Below are 17,658 nucleotides of genomic sequence, written 5' to 3'. Positions count from 1 at the left end.
GATTTCAGCATTTGTTCATACATTTCTTCCTCAGCTTTCTTAAAACTTTCTTGCATCTCAAGCTGAGTCCTTTCGATTTGGGCAATCTTATCGTCCATTACCTTTTTTCTGGTACTGTATGGATGCTTAGAGGTGTCCAGTATTCTTCGAGAAAAAAAACCTTTTAATGAATATGATAAATATGATTAAAATGTAATGTAAAATGCTATGTGAGAAAAATAAAAATACTTATGCAAGATATGCAAGATGCAAGGTGTTGATATTGGAATGATTCCTTTAGAAAAACTTTTATACTAAAACAAAGTTTTATTACAAAGCTTTTAAACATAGTACAAATACAACATCACAGATACATCTGAGCAATTTCACCTATTTACTGTATGTGCTCAAGTAACTCAAAAATCTTATGAGCTTCTTCGGTTTCAAGCTCTAATCCTTCAACTAAAGTAGTGGTTTCATATGACAAGTTAACTAAGTATTGAGCCACTCCCTGAACTTTCTCCAAATATTTTGTAATAAGATCATCCCTTTGTTTGACTCTCCATTGAGCACATTCCCAACGATAGCGCCATTGCAAAATTCCTTCATAAGGGATAATAGGGAGATCATTTTCCATCCTATGAAGATCTTGGACCCTATCCTCAAGTTTATTTACTCGCTTTCTCAGGCTTTTAACTTCTGAGTTACTTTCTTGGCTTTGCAATAATGTCTCCAGCCTTAAGATCTTGCCTTTTAATTTATGATTTTGGGCTTGATTTTCTAGCAACCGTTGCTCTAATACCTCCTTTTCTTTGGAAAGTGTCTTGGCATGATGTTTACTTCGTTTGAGATCTTCTTTGCTTTCTTCAGCTTTTCTTTTCAAACTTGCCGATTATTGCTTCCATTCAGCAGGTAATTTGCTCGAACCTTCTGTAATCTCAGTCTTTACCATTTGCTGATAGGATGACTAGAGATTATTAAAATCTAATATGAGCTTATTTTCAACCTTGTTAACTTGATCTTCTCGTCCTTTAAGGATGTCTATTTCAATGGTATACTTCCTCTTCCAATTTTGCAGAGTTTTCCTCCATTGTTTCCTTTTAATCTCGAAGTCCTGTTTTGCCAACTCTAATGGAGATTTTATAACTCTCAAATGCTCTTTGATAGGTTGAACACTCTCAAGATTAACCATTGGGATGTTGTCATTGATTCGGCTAATTCTCCATTGCTCGTATTCTTGTGAAAGCTTCTGATTGAAAGTAAACAAATTTACTCGATGAGTTTATTTTTGTTTCCAAGCATCAACGACCCTTCTGACTTTATTTTTGTAATGATCACCTCTAAATGCAAACTCTAATTTAGACAAACCCGATGTTAAAGGAATAAACTACCTCGATCCATATTGTCTGGAAACCATCAAATGTGCATATCCTACAGAACCCCAGATGCCTGGCAAAGGAACCCAATCGTGCTCTCCACATCTATACAACATATTAGAAGAAGTATTCCATGAGGGTCGCCATAATACATCACAGTCTTTGAGATTTTTGAAGATATTCATACATTTTTCTTCATCATAACATCCAGACCATTTTCGGGAAATGAAATCTTACAGGGGTGAAAAATCTTCCAGAAATACTCGGCCAGGTGCTCTTTCCTCATGCTTGAGATGATTAAGAATTCATACCAACAACAAAGGTGCACAACCTATAAAACATCCCTCTCCTTCACGTCTGGATGAATTCAAAGAACGAAATGTTTCAGCTAAAATAGTTGGAACATGATCTATATTCTTATCCAATCTTTCAAATAAATCCACAGCTGATATATTCACATGCCCCAGGATCTTTGGAAAAAATGATCAATCCATAAATACCTAAAGCAAACATATCAATCTTCTTTCTTTTGTCTGGATGGAGTAGATCACTTCTCTCAGAGCAGCCTAAGTGATACATTCACTATCACCCTTCTTTTTGATATTTCTAGTGACCCATTCTTCACTCATTCCAGTTATTAAAAGCACTTTCTTCTTAAAAGGACCAATATTAGGTGGTTTAGTATATACCTCATCTTCATGGGATCTCGGACAACGAATAAGAGCTCAATATTCCTCCATACTAGGTGTTAAGTCCACTCTACCAAAGGTAAAGCAATTATAGGCGGGATTCCAAAATTTTGATAGAGCTCTAAACAACTGTCTGTCAATAGGGATGTCTAAGAGATAATTAATGTCACCATATAACTGCTAGTTGCTTGTCAATCATTTCCCATTTCCCCTAGATTTCTTTCAGCTCACTCAGATTGTTTTGGTGAATATTGATATGAGTATAGTCAATCATATCTGACATGTATCCCGATGATAAGTTATTTCTCTTGATAAGTTGAAACTGCTCAGACTATCTTAGAACATCTACATTGTCTTCTACTTCATGTTGGACTCTTTGTTCCATATTCCCATCTTTCTATATAGACATCAATCATGAATCAACACCATGGTATGAAAAATGCAATGCAAAAATGAAAAAATAAAATCAATAAAATCCTAACTTCATGCAATCTAGTTTCATGCTTTGTTCGGAAAAATAAACCTAACCGCATGATTTTTAGTACGCATATATTTATTCATAAAATAAAGTACTACTATGTAAGTTAAAAGACTCAACAAGCTTTTCTTTGTGTGCTAACCTTACAAGATTCTTTTGGGTTAGGCTTCATCTAGATTCAGGTTCTAGTTTTATTATATGTTGGGTTTGGCTCTAAGGTAAAAAGGGTCATCGAATTGTCCTTTGTCGGTGCCCCTTGGGCTGCCAAACCCTCAATCCTAGTCCATTACAGAGTTTTGGATTGAGTTCAATTCGAATGAACACAATTCCTTATGTCCATACAGAGCTGAAAACCACATGAGGAACATAAGGTATGAGCTCAAGGAATGGTCCCCTATCCCATACGGAGCTGAAAACCACACGAGGGAGTAGCTTCTCATTCAAGCTAAAATGGTATAGAGCGGGGTTTTAGCTCATGTCATGATAATGCAGTGCACAGTGTGTGAGAAAAGCATAAAAAGAAAAAAAATGTACAACACACATTTTTATTCTAAAAACCCATAATTAAATCTGAAAACATAAAAAAAAAGTAAGTACAACTATTTAAAAAATAGTTGTAATACCCCAAAAATTTAGACAATGAAATGAAAATTTTGAAAGTTTGATGGTCAAAGTAGAAAATTGGGAAAATATTTAGGGAATTAAGTGATAAATTTCCTAAAAAGATTTTTATCCCATAAATAGATGGTTTACTCTTGAGAGTGGGGTTTTATGGAAATCATATTTTTGGATTTAGAATTTTAGTAAAGAAGAAACTAGAAAGTGTCAAAGCCGGTAAGAAAATCGGTATTTCAGATCGAATTGGAATTTTACAAAAATTGAAAGGATGTTATAAATTGGTTGGAAATATTATTTTAATATTTTGGATTAGAGAAATTTGGTTTGGAATTGTTTAATTTTTCATATTTAACCGAAACAGTGGAATTTAGTGACTAAAACGCAATTTTTGAAAATTCAAGGGGAATTTCGGAATTAAAAGTCAAAATAATTTAGCTTTGACTTTGAAATATGATAAGGATGAGTTGTCAAGGTTTTATGGTGATTATGGAGATTCATTAAGGGCAAAAATGAAAATTCTTATGGAATGGAATAAAAAATTCCATTATGATATTATATTAAGCATGTGATAGATATAATTAATATTAGAATAACAATATTGGGGGAACATTTCAGCTTCTTCTTCATCCAAGACCGACACCCCCAAGCTTTCAAGGTAAGTATTCTTGTTTTGAATTTTAAAGCAATCTTGTTGAGAATTAGACTTCGGTGTGAATAGGAAAAATGTTCTACGTTCAATTCTCTACATTTTGACATGAATATTACTAGGGTTCATGTTCAAGTTCATCTTGAGTTGATGAAAAGGGATGTTGATTCTTGTTTTTTTATGGGTTTTGAAGAGTTAAGTGATTTTAAAGAATTGGTTGTAAGAATTGATGAAGAACCTAAGGATGAAGTAAAGAAAACAATTTATATTTTGAATCTGGCAGTAGGTTCGAAAATTCACCAGAAATTATATAAAAATACTTTCGAGGTTATTTTTATATATTTGTGTTCATATATCGATCTAGTTTCGTTTAAAACAAACGGGGATAAATTTCAAGGTGTATACAAAATGATATGAATTTTTAACCGGGGAAAGGTCAGAAATTCGAACAACAGTTTCCGTAAAATAGATTTTGTTGATCAACTTTGAAAATTCACCATAAATTGTAAAGAATGAATTATAAGGAGTTCTTTATATTGATAGATTCTTATTCGAGTCTAGTTTTCAACGGAATAAATGGAATTAAATTCCAGTGTGTATATCAATACAGAATACTGATTCTTTAAAGGTAGCGCGAGTTGTCTGAATATGGAAAATTGATGGGTTGTTGTGTAAGTATTATATAATTGATGTACTATGCTGGAAATTGTTTTTTGGGAATTGAAATGAGTGTTAGTTGTGAAATATGATTATTTTGGAAGTTTGAAAAGATTAGTTATTTAAGTACAACAATTGTATAGTTGGTGTACTTAAATGTAATTATGCTTTTGTAAAAGCATTTGAATGGAAATAATTTCAATGTTGGAATTATGGATATTAAGAATTTAAGTGGTAAAATGGTGAAGGACCATTTTGTGTAAATTGGAAATTTTGGTTCCAATGTTAAAAGGAATTATTACGAGTTAAGTATTTTGATAGAGAATGAGTTTTAAATATAGTATGGAGTTATTATGGGATGTATTTATGTTAGTACAATACTAACATATGTATTATTATGAATTTGTGATTTATACAGATAGTGTTTGATTTGTGATCGAAGCAAATCAAATAGAAAATGGTATACTGTAGAACAATAGTGAGGCTCATATTTTGGAAAATTATAAAGTGTCAAGGTGAGTGCAATACATGCATGATATTATACATGGATGTTTTATACATCATCAGGAAGACTTGCGATAAGTCGACCTTGCTTATGTTGACATGATATTTATGTCATTTATCATATATTTGACATATTCTAAATATGTCAAAGGTTGAATATAAAATGCATTGATCACTGATTTTTGCATATGATGTTACTATGAACATATATGATTTTTATCATGAATAGTATTGTGGGTATGAACTGCCCAATGTTAAATGATATACTTTTCCATGGATGGATCGAATAAAATTGATTATATGCCCAAGTATGTTATTGAGGATCAGTGGTATTAATGGCATGCCATAGAGTCTAGCAGCTGCAATATTAGGTAGCACTAGAGTGTCTAGAGAAGGCACATAGTGCAGGCCTTAGTGTCTAGTGAAGACATAGTACAAACACTACGGTGTACTAGGTGGGTAAATCCCGGCCTTAGCACTACGGTGCATTATTAGGTAAGCAAAGCTCGACCTCAGCACTTCGGTGCAATATTTGACTCCTATATCGGGTTCCTCATACAGTTATACTATGGTCTATGATTTATGGTTTATTGGTTAATAAATGGTAAGTATGCAAATATGCTTACGAGCTTATGGAATAATGGAAAGTATATTGGTAAAATAAGCTTACGAGCTTATGGTATAAATGGTAAGTATATGGTAAAATAAGCTTACGAGCTTATGAGATAAATGGTAAGTATTTTGGTAAAATAAACTTACGAGCTTACGGTTAATAAATGGTAAAATATTGTATATGTTAGTAAAATGATTTTATGTAAATTTGATTTTTGACATTGAAAATCATGCATGAATTGTATTGCACTGTTAAATGTTTTAAATTGCCTCACTAAGTTTATACTTAGCGTGTGATGATTTTCACGAGTAGGTAAACAAGCCAGTAATGGAATAAAGAGTTTAAAGCATCATCAAAGATCGAGAAGTATATTTCAATATCAGTAAGACATCCTAAGTTGAAATGTTAGTTTTATTAGTGGCATGTAATTATAAATGTTTTATTTGTTTTGTTAAACAAATTTGGAAACTAAATGGAATTTTATTGAATTTATATGTATTTTCGAAAGTTACTGTAGCAGTTACTGTTACTGTAGCATGAACAGCAACCACGTTAATAAGATTTTCCAGAATTCATTTGGGGTACCGATTCCCCCATACAGGGAATCGATTCTCTCACTGTTCACGGGTACTGTCCACTGTTATTGTTCACTGTTCACGGGTACTGTTCAATATTCATAAAAAAATCTTTTAAATTAAATTCGTTACAACGAAACATAATTTTTATGATGTGATATTTTTATAATATCAATTATCATTTTTAAAGGAAAAAAATTTTAAATGTATTTTGAATTCAAATGGTTTTAGAAATCCGGGTGACATCTATAATATGTATAAGTATAATTATACGGGTTATGGGTGTTACAATAGTTATTAAAATAATCAAGGGATCAAAACAAAATTAAAATAAATTTATAATTTTATTGCAAAGACAATTAATTAATAAACTAGTGGCTTGACTCTCTAAAAAAAGGTCCCCAGTGGAGTCGCCAAGCTGTCGAGTCGATATTCGCCCGGTGAAAACAAATGTCGTTGCTTTCTAAATCTCGTCTCAAAAAAAATGTTTATCTTCTTGTATACGATAAAACAAAAATTTGAGGAGTCGCCACTAATCATTTACCGAGGTGTGATTGGTCACCAAAAATGCTATGTTATTTTAATAAATTTATAAAAATATTATTAAAACAACACAAAAAGGGTCTGCTTACCAAAAATTGAGTTCAAGAGTCTGTTACGTATGGGGAAGGATTAGCACCCCCACAATGCCCAAAATTTGTACTGTTTTTCATTAATTAATTGTCTTTGCAGTAAAATTTACAAATTTGATTTTAGTGATTAAAACATGAAAATAGCAAAGTTCCATGTCACTATTACAAATATTAATATATTGTACTATAAGTGTAAATAATCTAAGGTAATATTAAATATTAAAATTACATGGATTAAATTATAAAATATCTAAATTAATAGTCCTAATTCGAAATATCGTGAAATATAAGTACTAACAGTGTAATTTAACATTTATTACTAATCAGGATTAAAATGTAACTTAATAAAATCTAAGGGATTAAAATGAATATTTTACCCTAAATATATATACATGCAATTAGTAACTAAAATAAAAACAAATAAAATCTAAAAACCGAATTGGAATGCACAAAAATCAATTTTAATGACTAAATTGAAATGTTACAAAACCAGAAGGACTGCGTAAGGGGTTTTCCCATGTTTGAATTACACAGAAACCCCTCCCAAAACGACGTCGTTTCTCTCTCGTCTCTCTCTAAAATCCTTCACCGGAGGGAATACAGCCACCGGTCAACCACCGTACATCGAAAACACCAAAATACCCCGAATCAAAGCCCTCTCTCCCCTGAACCTAAATCCGACCTTGTTTTCAACCGAAAACTATCATACCAAAGTAGATCTACAAATTTACCTTCGAAAAATCTTTTCTCTGGTGACGTTTGTAGCTTTTGATGACTGGCGAGGCTTCGAGGGTAAGTCTCTTCTTCTTATCGGCTTTTCTCTATTTTTTTTGGGTTGGTTGTTGTTTTTGTTGCTTGCTTCCTGTCCTTTTTCCTTTGCAGGTTCGAAGTCCTTTTATAGGCCCCCTTGATGCATCCTTCGAACCAGTTAATAGAGGGAACCCCAGTGAGTCACCAGAGCTACATTGGTGACTCAACCTAGGGGCAGTGAGGTGTGCGGTTGTAGGCTGGGTGCATTAAATACACCCAGATCTCTTGGATCCAGCGGTGAGGTGGCGGCAGCTGGTTGGAGCACATGGAGGCAGTGCGATGTGTTCATCATCAAGCTATGACGGCAGCTGGAATAGCCTTAGGGTTGTAATGAAACCCTAGGGTTTCTAGAAACTCCATCTGGGCCGTTGGATCTCTCCAGATGCAACGGTTGTGACCTGTGATGACTAGAGCTGAGATGTGTGAAACCCTATCTATATTTGGGCCTTTTGGGCCTGCCGATTGGTTTGGCCTTGGATCGATTCTAGGCCTGGTGAGGGTTGGACTTGTAAAATGGGCCTTCGGGTTTTGTTGTAATTGGGCCTTCGGGTTTTGTAATAATAATAATATAATAATAAAAACGAATATAATAATATAATAATATAAGTCCGGACCAAAATGGCTGACAACACTCATTAATATTAATAGCTGCCACCTGACATTGATATCAATGGCAGCAAAGGAGTATAAAAGGAAGTCAACTCCCTATTGCCTGAGGATCAAGAAGACAAACACCAGAAAACTTCTCCCTAACCTGATTAATCTATCGTCTCCATCTAGTCCATCAACAAGTTTAGTTGTAAACTCTCCAATATAAACTATAGATATTGAATTTTATATGAACAATGGTTTTATATATAAAACAATAAACCTCAGCGAGCAAAATCACTAAGGGTACTCTAGTTTTCTTAAAAACTCGATCAGTGGCTTTCATGAGTTAATATTCATTTGCTATTCAGGCTTTTGCTCTGTATATGTGGCTTTGCAATAGCATCCTGGCCCCAAGAAAACTAAGACAAACACTAGCAAGCTGGAGAGACAACAGCAACCATGTTAGCTTTTCTCTACTTTTGCCTGATTTTGTTTCCTTCTTTCATTTCATAAACATTTTTTCAACAATGTGCTCAAGTGGTCCAACACACACACACACATATATATATATATATATAAAAGTTCCACTGGAACAACCAGTTGCATCCCACTTAAATTTCATGATATCATTCATATGAACTTCTAAAATAAAAATTCAACTCATCAGCATATTATATATATAACTCTAACTCATAACAGCTAAAACGTTTCTTATGACATATGAACCTATTGAGTGGTTTCAATGATTAAAGGGAGTGTTATTCTCCCTTGAAATCTTTGATTCTAACAGTTGCGTATGCAGATGCAGGGTGTGTGTGCATTATTAGTGGTTAAGTAATATTATGAACATATACTACTCTTGTAATCAATCATGACACTTGTCTGAATGAAAGATTTAAACCGTTTTCGGTATGGAAAATTTAATGTCCCTTGAATGACATCATTGCTTTCATGCAACAAAATGTAATATGCTATGTATGTTTTCCGTTTACATTGATAAAGCCATAAGCATTAAAAGCTTTGTTTCTCCGTGACCTTTTCATCTCTCTCCAACTTCTTTCCCTCACAATCAAAGGTTCTTCAATTATGGTGGACAGACCTGGAAAAAGGGTTACCAGCAAAAAGTCATAAAACATTGCATTCACTTTAGAAGCATGCTATGTTGCAGGAAATGTATATATATGTACGTACTATATGTATATAACCATTTGAATTGTCAAAAGATTGAGTTGCAGTGATGACTTTGTACTATTTTATAATATATCAAGTAAATGCTCACCAGATGCTGTACTTTTCTTCTCCATCATCATCCTCATCATTTCATCACATTCTTGCTGATCATGATCCTCATTGCTACTTATCTCATAATCTTCGTCTGATTCTTGAAGTACTTTTGTGTGATAATTGATCGTGGCCTTCGACTGCGCATTGGCAAACAGCCATGTGGCATCCATCTGTTTGTTGATCATTCGAGCTGCATAGTATGGAATCTTGACACGCTTGTTAGTCTCCGAGTTGATGGAGCAATTGATGAACATTATGCAGTCCATTAAGCTCTCTTTAGCCAACCCTTTAATGTCATAAGCCTGTGATCTTCTCCACAGGCTATTACCATGAGAATTAGTGGGATTGGAAAGGCAAAGAGCTCGAGTTGAGTCTCTAATGGCAGCATCAGGGTCTCTAAGCAGCAAATAGCACTGAGCTCTATTACTGTATAGGATCATTCTCTCTTTTCGAAGCTTCAAAGGGCATGCATCCAATGCTTCGGTATACCTCTTTATAGCAGTCTCTACATCTCTTAACCAAAACATATGATTTGCTTGTTGCTTTATGAGGTTTGCTAGCACCCTTCTCTCTTCAACCTTTTCCTCAGACATGGTTTTTTCTCTCTTCTCCCTTTCTATCTTCAACTCCCATGTTTCTTGCAGAGACTTTATAACTTGGCTGTTCTTGATTCTAAATTTTCTTTGTTTAAAACCTAAGAGAAGGGTTTTTGTGATTGTTTCACCTAAGCTCGATCTATCTCCAAGACTTTTGAGTTCAACCAAATCGACGAGGAACATGGTGGCAATTTCAATAACCTTGTACCTCGTATCTGGGTCTTTGAGAAGCAATAGAAGGCAATCAACCCCCATGTACTGACAATCATCTGATGACCTCGAGAGATGACATAGATTCTCTAAGACCTCCTTAGATTCAGAGATGCTTTGTCTTCCATATTTATTGTAACACAAAATTCTAATCAATCCCACACCTGCTGGCGACAAGTGATTCACCAATCCACCCAGCATTCCACACAAATCAACCAAAAACTCTCGCTTGCAAATAAGATTCAGAGATCTCTCTTTGCAGGCAAAGCAGTTGAGAAGATAGAGAGACCAGCACTGTAGCTGGCTAGCCCATTCTTCTGCCTTTCGGTTCTCCATTTCTGAACCACCAACCCCTCTTGTAAGCAAATCACAGTGATATTTGGATCTCTTACTCTTATCCTTTACTCCAACAAACTTAACATACACTTCCTCCAAACAAGTAGAAGCTAAGTGCATTGTGAGTCTCACTACTTCCTCTTCATGAGCTGCTACTGCTTCAAAGGTTCTCTCATAGCTTGCGAGGTGACCAAGAGCTCGAACAGCCACTCTTTGCTCAACCCAGCTCATGTGTCCTCTTAGGAGCTTCGTTAATGGAGGTACCACACCCGCCAGCACAGCTTTCTCTGCAAACTCAACCTTGTTCATAGTATAGGAGCCAATAACATGAGCTGCATAGTAAGGAATGAAGATGTTCTGATCCCTAAGGAGCCAGCCTCTATCATTGATTCCTTTGTCTAGGAAACTGGTCATGCAGTAGAAGATGCCAAGGGATGGGAACTCGGGATCATCAGGCTGCGCCATTGCAATATTCCAGAGACTACTTAGGACCAAAACATGTTGTTGGTCATCTCTGGTGAGTGGCATTTCCTTGAAGCAAGTTGCGATTCCAGCTCTTTTGAGAGATGGGTCTACTTCTTTCATGATACAAAAGAAACAACATGGATCGCGGCATATCTGCTCCATAACCATTTTGTTTGTATCGCTGGTTTTAGGGCTGTTAAAGATAGGGGTCATCTTCCCTTTCTTCTTCAAGGAATCCATTGCTTTAGAACAAAGATTTGGTGTACAAGTCTTCCTGGATTTGAGCAAGGTTAGGGTTTGATACTATAAATATTAAAGAAGATTAGTGGTGTATTGACACCTAGCGGCGCATGAAAAGGATTTTATAATATAACTTTGAGAACCCATTTTTCCATATTTGAACCGAAACAAATGTGCCTCTCTTTTTTTTATCGAAAAGAGGATAAAAGAGCACAGGTTTACCAGGACGTGATTCCAGTGAATGAACTACAAAACCTGACACATATTGTACTTGCCCCTTTTGTTTAACTAGGTGGGTGGGAAATGATTAATTAAGCAACTTCCATTTGCAAGGTCTCAATGAAATAAGAGAATTCAAATATACTATCTATAGGTATAAATGAATAGAGTATTTGATGAACTGTTGGCGAATCATTCGTGTAAAGTTTGTTTATGTTCGTTTATTAATCTAAATAAAAGATTATGAACAAAATTTATATATTCATTTAATAAATGAATGAACACAAACAAAATTATGTTTGATTCGTTTATGTTCACGAACAAGTTTATTTATAATTTTTTTTACTCAACTCTCCTTTTATTTTTTTGTATTTTAAATATTGGTATAAATATAGATTAATTTGAACATAAGGTGAATTTGGAGTTCAAAATATGAAGCCTAAAGAACTTAAGGACTAAAGGTGTAATTTCACCATTTTCTTTGACATGCAAATAAAAGGGTAAAAAGAGGCAGTTGGTAACGTTTAAAGGTAATATATTCACGAACGAACACGAATACCTTTAAAAATAAATAAACAAACACAAACATTATATTAAAAATTTAAATAAACCCCAACCAAATATGAACACCTTAAAAAACAAAAAAAAACATGAACACGACTTTGTTAGTTCAAGATTGATTCATTTACGCCCCTAATTATCCTACGACTTTTTGCCTCCTGCATGCAGTTAAGAGAGTGCTTGCCATTGTTAATGCTTTCTACCCTTCAAAGCTGCTTAGGTTCGTCTCTATGCTCTTTGTGTGTATTTGTATGCTTAATTTTTTTTTTGTTGATTTTGCATTTTACCCATTCGTCGGTGTGGTCCTTTATATGTCGTGTATTCTTTCTACTAACTGTTATGTACTCTTTTCTTTCATTTAGGTTAGGGAGATTTTTAACAAGACATGTCATTAGACTTTATTTAATACAAAAGTCTTGTTGCCGAGCCGGGGGAACTCAAAACTGAAAATGAATTGTTTTGTTGGTTTGCTTCACAATGTAAATTAATTCATCTGACTATTTCATAGTTTACTGCTTATGTTAAACATAAAGTCAGATGTTGTGGACTTGATGATCAAAACTCAAAAAGCGTCCAAATCCGGAGAGCGTGTTTTCTTTTTGTGTGGATGCTCCATATTTACTGGCAATGGTTTACATATGTGATTGATTATCTGATCATCTTTGCCTTTTCCCTCTTCTTTGTAGGGTTAGTGCTCACCATGTCAGCAACCTGTGGTCCTTTACGGTTGAGGTTAGGTCTGGGGTTGAGTTATTGCTGTTTTGCCCACTTTTTCTCTCCATTGTTTATTCACAACACTTAACATTTTTTAAAACCTGTTTTGTCTTATGTGACCAAAGATCAGTTAAACTGGACATCAGGTTATATAGTCATCTTCGAGAATCTCCAAAATTATACCAATAAACTCAGATTATTACAAGTTTCTAGATTCTCTGTGCATACTTGTCATGATACTGTATGGAAACCCAGATTTTTCTTTCGCTTGAGTTCGTTAAATCTGATGTTACTTCGATTTGCTAAAGCTATTTCTGTATTCCTCGACATGTCTATAACAACAACAAAAACCTTTTTTATACCAAAGTTTAACCTTTTTGTTGAATCTGATTCTTAAGTTCTCCACTTGATTCACCAATATATACATATATATATATATATAAAAGAGTTCACCATAGCTAAAATCTCACAATGTAAGCAAAATGAGAAATCAATCTCTTTCTATCCTTCCATTTCTCTGTCATGATAATGAAAAATGCAATGTTTGAGGGACCACAGGCTTCAATATCAGAATCCAGGGTATTATCGACTCAAACCAAAAGCAAAAGGTGGTCCCTTAAACACTTCTCAGCCACATAACAAGCAAAGCTATATAAATAAATAAATATATATATATATATATATAGCAGAATTCCGACATTGATTAAACCAGAATTAGTACAGATGTTTGAAGGTCTCAAGATTATGCGGCTTCTATATAAACAAGCTGTGTATAGAAGAAAAATCATGAAAAGCAAGTCCAAAGGGTTTAGATTATTAATAATTCAGTACTAATGTGTGGAGTTTGGGTACGTTGATACTTTTTTTCTTGTTGTAAAGTTTCTAAATGTACATATAGCTGTATTGGGATGTGCATAAGTTTGTTTTATTCTTTGATATCTTCACTGCATATTTAATCCGCGTGGAAAGGAAGTGCGTTGGTTTCTAAATTCATGATGATTAAGACTGGATTTGAAATCTAACCTCACTGAAGAAAGTGAAACTGGGAACATAAATTTTTCTTAAAACTGTTAAAATAATCACATAATTATCTTGTGGACTTGCAATGAATCCCCACCCTGACATGAAATGAAAGGTTGATAGATTCTTCATAATGCATTGCAGTTCTTAATTGTAATTCTTCTTGCATTAACTGATACTTAGCAGGCTTCGAACAACATAGGCTAGTTGCAAATTGTTTAATATTTATGCACTTGAATTTGAAACCTGGAAAAGGATCGACTTTAGTTATGAAGTGAATATCTGATGCATGGAGGCTGGAGCAAGAGTCGAATTTAGCTATTTTGATTGCAAAATTGAGCTACTTTAGCATCATATGTTAATTCAATTCGAGTAAAATTATCATGGAAATAAAAATCAAAAGATACCCACTTCAAAATATGTTGCTAAAGACGGCTATCGGATAGAGCAAAATCGTAATTGATAATTTGAGAAAATAAAAATAAAGATAAAGAAGACACAAAATTTACGTGGAAAACCCCTAAATAATATAGGGTAAAAACTACGGGCAACGGTAGAAGAATTTCACTATGAGAAAATAGGAATTACAACCTCTCTCGATCTACCAAGGAGAAAACAATGATAATTCTCTCTTGATAAAAAGGAGAAAACAACTCTCAAGAAACTCTCTAAATTCTCTCTAGTATTGGAAGAAAGCTAGAATGCTTTGGGATGATTTTGAAGCTAAATGGGTTAGGGTATTTATAGTTGAAGCTTAAGAACTAATCATGTAAATACCCTAAAAGTTTAGTGACTAAAGTTTATAATTTGTCCATTTAGTTTTCAACCATTTTGCACCTAATTTTGACATTTTATATTTGGTGCCTACCATTGTTGAAAATTTCATTTTTTTTTCAACCTTGCTAAATGCACTTTCAGTGCATGCTTTCAACAATCTCCCACTTGAAGATTTGATTGGAACAATCATATCTTCACACCATTCTTTCTACCTTGTACCATCATGTTGCTTACGTCTCTGACAGTCCACAAGAGGATCGACACCAGGTAAATTTATCAGCATTGATTGCCTTCGTCATGAAATCTGCTATGTTATCTTTGGTATGGATCTTCTGCATATCTATCGTCCCTTCTTCTACCTTTTCACGAATGAAATGGTACTGAACTCGTATGCGCTTTGTCCTTGAATGAAATGTTGGATTCCTTGCTAGATGCAAGGCGCTTTGACTGTCACAAAACATAGAGACATACTCTTGGTTGTGCCCAAGCTCCTCCAATAGCATCTTCAACCAAATTGCTTCTTTACTGGCTTGTGTAGTTGCTACATATTCTGCCTCTGTTGTGGATGTAGCCACAACTGACTGTAATTTTGAAACCCAGCTTACAGCTCCACCAGTAATTTTGAACACATATCCTGTAGTAGATTTGCTTTTATCCAAATCCCATGCATAGTCAGAATCGACATACCCATTTATATTTAAGTTTGATCCTCCGTAATATAATGCAACATTTGAGGTCCCTTTGATGTATCTCAGGATCCTCTTTACTGTATTTCAATACTCTTTGCCTGGATTCGCCATACCGACTAACCACTCACACTGCTTGTGCAATGTCTGGTCTTGTGCATATCATAGCGAACATTAAACTTCCCACTGCTGATGCATACGGCACTCGAGACATCTCCATCCTCTCTTCTTCACTGCTAGGACTCATACTGGAGGATAATTTGAAGTTAATAGGAAGAGGGGTAGAAATTGGCTTACAATCTTGCATGCTGAATCGTGACAAGATATTCTTCAAGTAATTCTTTTGTGAAAGCCAAATCTTCCTATTACTTCTGTCTCGATGAATTTGCATCCCTAGAATCTTGTTTGTTGATCCCAAGTCCTTCATTTCAAATTCCCTAGCCAGTTGTGCCTTCAATTCTTCAATATGATCTTTGTTGGGTCCTGCAACCAACATGTCATCCATATACAACAGCAATATAACAAAATCGTTATCACCAGACCTCTTGAAATAAGCACAAGGGTCTGCATTAAGTCTGTTGTATCCCATGAACATAATGAAGGAATCAAATCTCTTATACCAATACCTCGTCACCTGCTTTAGACCGTACAAAGATTTGTTCAACCTGCAAACCAAGTTCTTCTTTTCTTCTTCTTCAAAACCTTCATGCTGAAGCATGTAAATCTCTTCTTCAAGATTTCCATGAAGAAAAGTTGTTTTAACATCTAGCTGCTCTAGATGTAAATTCAATGTAGCAAACATTGCCAAGACTACTCGAATTGTTGTTAGTCGAACCACAAGAAAAAATTTCATTAAAATCAGTACCTTCTTTTTTAGTATATCCTTTGACCACCAGTCTTGCACGATACCTCTCCACTTGATCGTCACCATTTCGCTTGATTTTAAAGACCCATTTGTTACCAATTGGCTTCCTTCCTTGTGGTAGTGGCACAAGGTCCCATGTATTATTTTTATGAAGGGCTTCAATTTCCTCTTGCATCGCCATCATCCACAGTGAAGCATATGAGTTATTTATTGCCTCCTGGTATGTTGATGGCTCACCGTCCTCTGTTAAAAGGTAGTATGCAATATTACCTTCTATAACATAATCTGAGTGCCAATTGGGACGTCTTCTCACACAAAGTAAGTGATACCTTTGTTAAGCCTGGAAGTAGCTTTTGCTCCACAAGGACTTTCATTCCTTGTTCTGACATGTGTCCAAGTTTCTGATGCCATAGCATTGCAGAATCTGAACTACATGAGGCAACAGAGGCTTCTGCTTCTAGCAAAGTCTCTCCCTTCAGCATGTATAAGTTTGCTGCTATCTTTTCGCCTTTCAGCACCACAAGCGCTCCACGAAACACCTTCATGATTCCTTTACATGTTTCAATCTTGCTTGCATTATTATCCAACAATCCGTAGGATAATAAATTTTTCTTCAGGCCTTTTACGTGCCACACATCTCGAACAACTTTAATTGTTCCATCATACATCTTCAATTTGATGGTTCCCACGCCAATGATCTCTAAGGCATGATCATTGAAACTATACACAGATCCTCCTGAGACAGGTTCATAATGATGGAACCATTCTCTTCTTGAGGTCATGTGATATGTTGCTCCCGAATCAATCAACCATATGTCTACATATCTCTTTCTACCTTCCACGGTGGTTGACACTTCACAACATAGAGCATCTCCATCATCTGAAGTGTTTGCAGTATTGCCTTGTGGATTGGAGTTTTTATTTAGACTCCAACAATCATTCTTCAAGTGACCATTCTTTCCACAATTGTAGCACTTTAAATTCTTCTTTCTTCTTGACTTCGATCTACTATATTTGTGACTGCTGCTTTGGCCATGTTCTGTTGATCTCCCTATCATCGTTGTCAACGCTTCTGCTTGTTGTAGATTTACTTGTCTGTCTTCCTTATTCTTGCGCCGATTTTCTTCTTGTAGAACAGCAGCTGCAACGTCATCGAAGACTAGACTGGTAACATTACTGTTTGTCAAGTTGATGATGAGTTGATCATACGAATCCGGTAGACTTTGAAGTAGAAGTTCAGCACGTTCTTGTTCTCCTATTTTACAGCTTAAGGATGTAAGCTGAGAAAATAAAGTATTCAGTGTATTTAAGTGCTCCATCACTGAAGTAGATTCTGGCATACGGAGAGTGTACAATTTTCTCTTAAGAAAAATTTTATTATGCAGCGATGTGGCCTCGTATAATTTGGTGAGATGATCCCATATCTCCTTAGTTGTCTTCTTCTCCTCGATGCTTGACAATACTTCATCTGCTAATGCTAGATGAAAGTTTGCCATAGAATTCCCGTCCATTTCGAT

The 17,658-nt window shown here is 35.0% G+C and overlaps 1 protein-coding gene across 1 annotated transcript; it reads right to left on the bottom strand.

Moving 5' to 3' along the window:
• Positions 1–9,139: 9,139 nt before the first annotated feature.
• Positions 9,140–11,194, bottom strand: LOC120202069. The gene is made up of 2 exons (XM_039202555.1): positions 9,448–11,194; positions 9,140–9,267 (listed from the first exon to the last, which is right to left on the bottom strand). The coding sequence occupies exons 1-2, from the start codon at positions 11,177–11,179 to the stop codon at positions 9,140–9,142; spliced, it is 1,860 nt and encodes a 619-aa protein (XP_039058486.1). The 5' UTR covers positions 11,180–11,194.
• Between the last annotated feature and the right edge of the window lie 6,464 nt (positions 11,195–17,658).

The sequence above is a fragment of the Hibiscus syriacus genome, unplaced genomic scaffold, assembly GCF_006381635.1.
Source record: "Hibiscus syriacus cultivar Baekdansim isolate YM2019G1 unplaced genomic scaffold, ASM638163v2 tig00008146_pilon, whole genome shotgun sequence".
NCBI lineage: Eukaryota > Viridiplantae > Streptophyta > Magnoliopsida > Malvales > Malvaceae > Hibiscus > Hibiscus syriacus.
This window is presented reverse-complemented; position numbering and strand designations above follow the sequence as displayed.